The sequence below is a fragment of the Cucurbita moschata genome, unplaced genomic scaffold (assembly GCF_002738365.1).
Source record: "Cucurbita moschata cultivar Rifu unplaced genomic scaffold, Cmos_1.0 Cmo_Scf00082, whole genome shotgun sequence".
Classification (NCBI taxonomy): Eukaryota; Viridiplantae; Streptophyta; class Magnoliopsida; order Cucurbitales; family Cucurbitaceae; genus Cucurbita; species Cucurbita moschata.
In genome coordinates this window covers 685,789-696,313 of record NW_019268598.1, presented here as the reverse complement: position 1 = coordinate 696,313, position 10,525 = coordinate 685,789, and the positions used below count along the sequence as shown (strand labels likewise).

The 10,525-nt window shown below is 38.0% G+C and overlaps 1 protein-coding gene across 2 annotated transcripts; it reads left to right on the top strand.

The window, feature by feature from the left end:
- Positions 1-3,404: 3,404 nt before the first annotated feature.
- On the top strand, positions 3,405-5,035 carry LOC111438764. 2 transcript variants are annotated; one of them, XM_023076638.1, is made up of 2 exons: positions 3,405-3,550; positions 3,799-5,035. In XM_023076638.1, exon 2 carries the CDS (start codon positions 3,807-3,809, stop codon positions 4,926-4,928), a length of 1,122 nt encoding a protein of 373 aa, XP_022932406.1. In that variant the 5' UTR covers positions 3,405-3,550; positions 3,799-3,806; the 3' UTR covers positions 4,929-5,035. The 2 variants fall into 2 exon arrangements, with proteins under 2 accessions (XP_022932406.1, XP_022932407.1); XM_023076639.1 differs by having other exon boundaries at positions 3,406-3,522.
- The last annotated feature ends 5,490 nt before the right edge of the window (positions 5,036-10,525 follow it).

Genomic DNA, 10,525 nt, shown 5'->3' with positions numbered 1-10,525 from the left:
GTCTATTATACCATAGACTTGAACGGAAAACACTCTTAGCAACAACAACCATGTGTATACACGAAAATTAGTTTGAGTTGAAAACGACAATCTTGCTTGCTTGAAGACTAGGCATATTTCATGTAATTGGTACGAGTGCATAGATTTTGGGTAGTCCTGCAGCCATCTTATTCTCTCCTATCATTTTGAGTGCATGAAAATTCACGTGCCCAAGTCTTGTATGTCATAGCCAAGATGGGTTTATGAATGCCGTCAATAGAGACGTGGACTGGCGCATCTCCAATTGTTTTGCAATCGCTTGACTTTCACCAATATAGATTTGTTTTTGTTGAACATCTTGAGGAACAAGCCGACTAACTCCACCTTTTATAATGTTATGATTCATTAAATTTATCTATCATAGACTTTTGAGAATTTGTAATCATTTCGTGATGTTATGTGAAAAAGTCTGTACCATAGAGACATGATTCTAACCTACTTTTGTTTGTCCTTCAAAATTATAACCCATTTCAAATAGATATTATTTCTTTACATCATTATTATCCTTCTTATTTTCGAAAAATTATCATTTACCTCTATATATTTAAACTCAAACTAAGTGAATTTTCGAACGGTAATTCGGACGAGCATTAACTACCGATGTTCATATAACTCAAGAAGTCAATTAATCTAAACTACATAACCCAAACGGTAAAAGTTAGGTTGGGTTGCCATTCTTTTTGCCCGGACCCGATGAACTTGAAAATAGGGTTATAACTAAACCCTACCCTACCCTACCCAATGAAGCTGATGTATTTTGACTCGTGAATGTTTGATATTTGATATTTGAGTATTATGAAATTATAATTATTAATGTAGATAAATTATAATTTTTTAAAATAATTAAAAAACATGAAAACTTAATCGAGCCCAAGAGAATATAGGGTAGGGTTAGGTTAGGTTAGGTTAGGTTGGGTTGAGTTGTGAACTTTATTCAGGTGGTTCGAGTCACTAACCAAACCAACTCGAAATTTCTGATTAGTCCAAAAGATTCCTTAGACCAAACTCAACCAATGTACGCTACTATTAGCGGTTCGTTCCTCAACTCCAACTACTAAGAAAAATTGAAACAAAATACTCAAAAGCGTGTCACGAAATGCCTAAACCTAGTCAATAAACTCTCGAAACTAACCACGTTAATTATATATAATTTTAATTAGCAACCAGAAATGCCAACATAATCGAAGAATGAATATCAACGGAAAATAATCTCCTCAAGAATTAAAACAAAAACTAAATTTTTTTAATTTAAAAATCTGGTAATGTCGAAAATCAAACTATTAACTTTTTAGATGATAATCGATTCTTTATCGAGCTACGATCTATTCCCGGGTAAAGTTAAAATGGTCGAATGAGAGGGAGTTTTTGGTACTAAAAAAGTGGGAAATGTTGATCAAAGCAAAAGTAAAAAGACAGCAACAACATAGTCAGACAATATTTGAAACCTCATAAACAAAATTCTCATTCATTATTTCTGTCAATAATCATATCATCTCTTCCCCCACACCCACTTTATCAAAATACATTAAATGAATCGTGATATTAACCTTGACCCATTTCTACGCATAGTACAAAAGCTAGCTATCCATGTAGTTCTAGTTACATCGTTCTTACTATCAATAAGCTTGTTAGGCTTTCTAAGTCATCCTAGTCGTGGAGATCTACTAGATTCTTCGAGCATCTAGATGGTTTAAATCTCGTCTTTTGTTTTTAAGATGTTTCGGACTAACCCCTCGAGATTAATCCAAAGACATCTTATGATACTCAATTAAACTAGAAACTCAATCCTAAAAGACATCTCGGCACCTAGCTAAACAAGCTTCATAAAGTCGACCGATGTAACCATATCTTATTAGGAGATGTACTACTCTGATACCATTTGTAACGACCTATATTAAGATTTAGATTAGGATTCGAAATTCAAATTTGACATGATTGAGCCACCGAAAAAAACACACATTATTGGTTTAGGTTAGGACTTTCAATTCTTTTAAACATTTATTAGTTATCTTATCCTTAGGATTACTCTCATTTAAATGTAATCTCGATTCATTCATATAACACTCATTTACTCCAGTGTCACGTAAAGTTTCTCCGTAAACACCGTCAAAATTGGTGGGAGAAAAGTTATTTACCCACTTCGCTATTTTAATAACCAAGAACAAAAAGAAAAAAAAAAGATCATACTAGGAAAACCCTTGGCTGTTGACAGTAAAAAGCCAACAGGTCAGTTTTCCTCATAGTAAAAGTCGCACTCAGCCCGAGGGAGACCCTTCATTGCTTTCGACTTTAGAATACCTTCACTCTTACATCCAAATGTGTCCTTGGTGTCCTTAACACCTTCATCTCAATGCACCTGCCTCACGGTTCGACTTCACTATGCCAACTGATCATCTTTGTAATTTGTGTGAGATCTCACGTCGATTGGACAGAAGAACGAAACATCTTTACAAGGGTGTGAAAACCTTTCTCAAGTAAACACGTTTTAAAAACCTTAAGGGGAAGCCTAGAAGAAAACCCTGGAGAGAAAAACATCTACTAGATGTAAGTTTGGATTTTTACAAATGGTATCAGAGCCAGACACTAAGTGATGTGCCAGCAAGGAGGCTAAGCCTCAAACGGAGGTGGACACGAGGTTGTGTGCCAGTAAGGACACTAGCCTCAAAGGGGTGGATTAGTGTCTCACATCGATGGAAGAAGAAAATGAATGTAAGCTAGGACATTGGTTAGGCTGTTACCATTCGTCTCTTTTGAGAATCTCACCATTAAATCGTCTCAACTCAACCTTTGACAATAGCACCAAAACTCAACTAATAGTTAGCTCGATTTCTTCTCCAATTAAATACTCGTTTTCAACATGAGCGAGTACGGTTTATTCGTTTCACTTAGATTCTATGTAGACCTCCGTAGATGCATAGTCATCATGCATCGTTCACCACTCAAACTAACTCAAGCAACCGAAAGCGAAAAAGAACAAATAAATTACAACATTTTCAAAAGTTGTTCATATGTTTTTAATATACATAAGCAATGGAAGTAAGTGTATAGCATATTTCCATTGCCAAAGCCCACAGAAAATAAGGAAATCCCAACACTTTTTTCTCTCATCATCATATTTTAAAACCTTTCTTCATCAATAATTAAATAAAGGCAGCGATGTTGATCATTCAAAACCTGAGCCAAGCACTCACAAAAAGAGCAATCAAAACACTCTGTACATCAAAACAGAGTCACTACTCTGAAACTGCCTTCAAAATTGCTCCCATTGGTCAAATATGAGCCCCACGCCTCCCACTTTTGGATCCTAAAAGCCCAAAATTACAAACCCACAAAAATTCCCTAATATATATACTCCAAATCCCATCCATTTTCCACTATCAACCCGATTACCACCAACATACAAACAAACAGAGCCATTCTTCATTTTACTTTCTTTTCATTTTGTGTTCTTGCCTTGGGATTCTCCTCGATTCATTTCTCTTGGTAAATTCTTGTAGAATTCTGTTTCTGGGTATGCCGTTTTTGTCAATCTGCTACTCATTTCTGTGTATTTCGTATTAGGGTTTTGCTTATTTTTAACTTTTGGCTTCTGGATTCATACTTTTTAGTCGACCCATCTTCAGTTTCGAGGTTTTTGCATGTGGGTGTTCATAATTTCTGTTTATTCGCCTCTGATTTGGGTTTTTTTTGGCGTTTTTCTTTGTATTTGCTGTGAAAAACTGGAGAAATTGAAGCTTATCTGATAGGAATTTGGTGCAGGTGTTTGAATGGCTTCCCCTGTTGAGAATTTGAGTGTTGTAGAGGAAGAGAAAAAGGAATGTATTGGTGTTCTTGAGGTGTTTGTTCACCGAGCAAGAGATATTCATAATATATGCATTTACCACAAACAAGATGTGTATGCAAAGCTTTCCTTTACAACACATCCTGAAAACTCTGTATCCACTAAAACCATCAATGGTGGTGGGAAGAATCCTGTGTTTAACGAGCGTGTTCGTCTCGATGTTCCGATGATCGATACGACGCTCAAATGTGAGATATGGATGTTGAGTAGGGTCAAGAATTATCTTGAAGATCAGTTGCTTGGTTTTGCTTTGACCCCTTTAACAGAAGTTGTTGTTGTGAATGGAAAGTTAGAGAAAGAATTCAGTCTTTCATCGACCGATTTGTTCCATTCTCCCGCCGGGTTCGTGCAGCTATCGCTTTCGTATAATGGTGCTGCTCCAGAAGTCATGGCGATACCGGTCGTTGAAACAATTGTAGAGGTCGAAGATTCGGATTTAACCGAGCCACGTCCAAGTGATTTGGATATGATCGAATTCCCCGATCCAAAGATTGCGAATGAAGATCAGATAATGGTGTCTGAGTATTTTGGTATCCCGTGTTCGAATCTAGATTCTGAATCTTCTGAGAGCTTGACTATTTCTGAAGTTGAAAATCATGGTATTCCCGTTGTCGAAAGCTTTCCAACGATGAACGACAAGTCGAACGAAGAAGATTCGAAGGTCGATTCTCCACCGAACAATGTGCAAAATGATACGGTTTCTTCACCTTCGTCGTCGAAAGCTCAAGCCAGTTCAAATGGCACAGCTGATAAAGAACAAACAGCTGAAAATGGTGAGGTTTATGGTTCCTCTAGTGACACAATTACGAAGCCTTTAGTTTCTGTAAGCGTTGAGCCGCCGGAGGACAAGGTAGTGCAGCAAGACATTGTGGATATGTACATGAAAAGTATGCAACAATTCACTGAGTCATTAGCAAAGATGAAGCTTCCTTTGGATATCGACACCAACAGCTCTCCGAGTTCAGCTACCTCGAGCTCCGACCCAAACCTAAAATCTCCCAAGAACAGCGGCTCCCGTGTGTTTTACGGGAGCAGGGCGTTCTTCTAATTGAGCGAGTTCATCGACTTTAGATCTTAGAATGAGGCAGCTAGGCAGCTAAAACGAGTTTGTTTTGTGTTTTGTTTGGTTTTGAGGATGTTTTTTTTTTTTTTTTGATGAAACAAGGTTTGTCTCTTGGTTTTGTTGTTGGTAATTGGTGTTAGTTTTGATATGAACATTGTTTGATAAGGTTTTTAATGGGTAATGAAATGAAATTTAATCAATAATTAGAGTTATAATAAGGTGAAGTAATGATGGAGTTAATCATATAATTGAAACGAGGGTCCCACAAGCACATGGCCATAGGGTGAAAAAGGTGATGGGGCCCAAACCCAAAGCATAAAAGCTTAACAATCAAATATGGACACATTGTGTGGGCATGTGATTAATGTATTACTTTTGCTTTCAAATAATTCTTATGTTTTACCCTCTCAAGTATAGCTATCGACCTCACAAACACGACACTCAATGGTCAGGTTCAGTAGGTTACGAACCATGACTCTCCACAATAGTATGATATCGTCCACTTTAAGCATAAGCTCTCATGACTTTTCTTTGGACTTCTTCAAAAAGTCTCGTACGAATGAAGATAGCATTCCTTAATTATAAACGCATGATCATTCCCTAAATTAGTTAATGTGACTCACTCCCCTCTAAAAGTAAAGACTGAGAGAATAAATGTACTCTTTGACGGCGGTCCGTAGAACTTATAAAAAAGAGATGGTTGTGGCTACTTTTGTGTACCTCATCACTCATGTAACAGCTCAAGTCCACTCCTAGTAGATATCGTCATTTTAGGCTTTTCTTCTGGGGTATCCTCGAAATTTTAAAACGCGTCTGTTAGAGATAGGTTTTCACACCCAATGTTTCATTTCCCTCTTCCAACCAATGTGGGATCTCACAACTCAGCTCATGCGCAACCCTGTCCCATTATGTTGTGGGTGGACGAAATTGTGATGGCCCACGTTGGTTGGGGAGGAGAATAAAACACCCTTTATAAGGATGTGGAAATCTTCCCCTAGTAGTCGTGTTTTAAAGTTTTGAGGGGATGCCCGAAAGGAAAAGCCCAAAGAGAACAATATCTAGAATAAAAGGTTATGCAATGATTTGGATAAAATGTTATAAAATCAAAACTATGGTAATATATTTTACAAGTAGCTCTTAAAAAATTGTTGGTATTTTAATATTTAAATTATTATTAATATTATTTTGTATTTTTATACAAAAAGCACTAAAAAGTAGAAATTTCGTCCCACATATATATAATAAATATTAAAAGAATAGTGAGTGGTGTGGAAGAATCTAATGATACAAATGTCGTGCCTGACAAAACCGACATAACCAACCCAAACTACGTTGGTCCTGGTCGGTCTGGTTGGTCTAATTTGGATGCCTCTTGCCTTTTCATTAATGCTTACCATTCATATATGTCTCTACCATTTTCCTAAACTAATCAAAAATATTGTTCAACCGCTAATTGATATTGTCTTCTTTTGACTTTTCTTTTCGAGCTTGCTCTAAAAGTTTTCAAAATGCATCCGTACTCTTATAAAAAATAAAAAATGTTTTATTTTCGTCTCCAACTAATATAAAATATCACAATGGGTAAGTTTCGGTAAGAAAGACTCACCTGATGTCCACTTGCTTCAATAGTGAATTCAAGAAATGGAAGCATCTAAGATAATATACTTGAAAAATAGAACAAAATGAAGAAAAAGGGGGCAAAAACATCACTGTTTAGGTCGTAGGGTCGAGACACTACGATATATAGATACAAAAAAAAAAAAAAAATGCTAGTGTGTCAGCATGCAAAGAGACGATGTCAAGATGTATGGTGCATGTGTAAAAAATCGAATAAATAAATGAACTAATATCACTGAAAATATACCTACTAATGCACCTTCTTTTTTCCGTAACTCAATAATACGAACATTATTTTGATGCTTATAAATCTCTTGATAACAAATTATTTGTTTAGTTGATCTACATCTTAGCTCGGGAAAGAAAAAATTAGACTAGAACATCAACTACACAAGCAAAGGAGGGTCTGAGTTCCCCCCATATTGACAAAATACTTCAAGAGGCTCGAGAGTAGGTGGTCACGAAGGAAATGTGCTAAGGAGATGATCGAAGTCACAAAGTCAAAACACTAATGGGCACCAACCTTCATGCTACTAACACAAGCCCGCACACTTATGACACAAACAAAGTCGAGACCGATAGCAATATGAAGTTGGTGGCTTACAATTTTTCCAAACATTTTTTTTCAGGTCATTGCATTTATTTGTTGGGCAACATAACTTTTTAACCCTTAAATTTTAAGGATAGTTTTCATTTAACAGTTTCAAGCTGTTATACTTTTACCTATCTAATTTTGACTTGAATCTTCATTGATTTATAGAGTTGTTACATTTAACCGTTTCATTTTTATTTGGTAACTTGTTCAAGATTTTACACTTTTTCCCTTAAGTTTGGGCTAATTTTAGCTCAAATTTAACCCTAACAACAAAAGGTAAGTATTAAAGAAAACATAAGGGTAAAAGTGTAAAATCATTAAACTAAGGAAAAAATAAAAATTAAATTAAAAACTCAAGAGCAGTAATGTAATATTTTGAAATCTAAATTCAAACGTCAAGTAAAAATGTAATATTTTGAAACCTACTAACCAAACAAATTCGAAACTTACACACCAAAATAAGTGTAACAGCCCAAGCCCACTTCTAGTAGATATTGTTCTCTCTGAACTTTCTCTTTCGAGGTATCCCTCGAGGTTTTTAAAACACGTGCTAGGAGAGGTTTCCACACCGATGTGAGATCTCACAATCCACCTGCTTCTAGGCCTAGAGTTCTCGCTAGTACCCGTTTCTTTCTCCAATCAATATAGGACTCCCACTAAATCCACCCCCTTTCGGATCCCATCGTCCTTGCTGGCAACATCGCCACATGTCCACCCCCTTTAGGGCTCAGCCTCCTCGCTGGCAAATCGCCCAGTGTTTGGCTCTGATATCATTTGTAACAACGCAAGCCCACCGCTAGTAAATATTATCCTCTCTGAACTTTTCCATTCAGACTTTTCCTCAAGATTTTTAAAATGTGTCTCCTAGGGAGGTTTCCACATCCTCATAAAGGGTGTTTAGTTACCTCATCAACCGATGTGAAATCTCACAATAAGTAACCTTCCCCATCTCGGTTTAGTCTTCGAAAATATTAAATAGAAATATATTTCAATCCTTCCATAAACTTTCTATCTTGAGCTAGACCTAAATGTCAAGTCAAAACACTTGTGGGCGCCAACCGATGTTATATTTTAAATTGAATTTCACGTGATCCATAGAGTTGTTACACTTTAACGGTCTCATTTTTATTTGGTAATTTGTTCAAGTTTTTACACTTTTACCCTTATTGTGGCTAATTAATTAGCTGAAGCTTAACGCTAAGGACAAAAAGTAAGTATTGATGAAAAGACAAGGATAAAAGTATAAAATCACTCCACCAAGAAAAAAAAAAAAATTAACCTAAAAACTCAAATAGCAAAATGTAATATTTCGAAATTTAAGAACCAAATGAAACTAGATTTATAATTTAATAATACAAGTAGAATTTATAGGGCTCGTTGGAACGTCTTAGCATGTAAGCATTCCTTACCTTACATAAGGATAATTTTGAATAAGAATACATTGTCGGTATGATATGAAAATTACTAAAATGCCCCTATAATAAGATTTGAGATGAATATTGTTTTAAATGTTTTCTATTTTGTTAGAAAGAAGGATGTGCTATTGTGATCTATGTTTGGGATGATGGATGGATGTTATCTTTCGGTTGAGCTTGTTTGCATGAAGGCTTTAGTTTATGCTTTTAATGATTTAGGTGTTTCATAGGATATATCCATATTAAACTTGCACGATCTCATTGTCACGACCCAATTTTTTAGGCTTCGAAAACTCGGACCGTACCAAAAAGACGAAAGCTATAATAAAAAAAATTAAAAGGAGAGAAAAGTAGAGTGAAAGATAAAAATCCAATAAAATTAAAATAAAGAAAGCGAAGTTGTTTCAAATTTTAATACAAATTTTAAAAGGGAATACAAAAGACTCCAAAACGACTAAAAATGGACTAACGTTCTGAAACGACCCTTTCTGTCACCGCATAGCTCTCAAACGCTCCTCCACCTTGACCGGCAGCCTACGAACACCTGAAAAAGATAAAAACAAGGAAGAATATAAAAGTTATAGTTAGTAAGCCACCTGCTTGTCATTGGCTCTAGGACGTCTGGTTCTGGTCTTATCCACTTGGGGCTATTATGGTTTTTTGTCCTTTCATTTAAACCCTACGGGTTCCTTATGCCAAGCTGTAAATGACCCGTGTCTCTCTACGAGGTGCTACCTCTGCATGGCTATCTGAGACAACTTTATCAAAGCTAAGTTGATTAGCTCAATTGGTTAGACTGTCGACCTAACAACGCACAGGTCTTAGGTTTTCGTCAAGCGAGTGATCAGGGAGGATGGTGCACGGTTTGCCAGTAATTGAAAGCGTGAACAGGCTGTGCGACGGGTGATCCTGTTCTTCATATGGCTGATCCTGCTCCAAGCGAAAAAGTGAGGCGGCGACAGAGACGATTAAAGTGCATTCAAGCACGAGTGGAGGCCGAATGTGCGAAGATGCGAATGCTCTGCACTAGACCAAGGCGGAGAATTCACATCGGCCGGCGAGTTTCGGTAAGTACTACGACAAGCTCGGCTTGCAGCAGCATCTAACGGTGCTCTACTCCCCCAGCAGAACGGGGTGATGGAGTGTCAAAATAAGACCATCGTCGAGACAGCAAGGGCAAGGTCATTGCTGATGACAGTCGGGATGCCTGGGAGGTTCTGAGGAGAGGCGATAATGACGGTCGTCTACCTCCTCAATCGGTCACCAACGTAGAGCCTCGACGGGAAGATGCCACATGATGTCTGGTACAACAAGAAGCTAGTGGTACATCATAAAAGCCAGTGGTACATCATTTTCGAATGTTTGACTGTATCGCATACATGAAGGTAGCGTGTCCCCACGTCGCCAAGCTCGATCCTAGGGGGCTGAAGGTCATCTTCATCGGCTACGAACCCAGGAGTAAGGCGTACAGGCTCTATGATCCTTACATGTCGTGTGACGTCATCTCCGTTTCGACGAGAGCACCTTCTGGCAATGGAACGACGTGACCGAGGTAGAACGGTGGAGTAACGAAGCGTAGTGAAGCACAAGGCCCGTCTGATGGCATAGGGCTACGTCCAGAAGCAAGGAGTGGACTTCGAAGAGGTATTCGCGCCGGTGGCAAGGTTGGAATCTGTCCGCCTGTTATTGGCGATCGCGGCACATCATTCCTGGGAGGTCCACCACATGGACATGAAGTCCACTTTCCTCAACGGAGAGCTGAAGGAGACCGTCTACGTCCGACAACCACCTGGCTTCCTGGACAACGACAACTTTGACAAGGTACTACGCCTGCACAAGGCACTTTACGGGCTTTGGCAAGCACCATGAGCCTGGAACGCGAAGCTCGACAGTACCCTTTTATCACTGAAGTTCAAGCGCTATGCCTCTGAGCATGGCATGTACACGTACGGCCA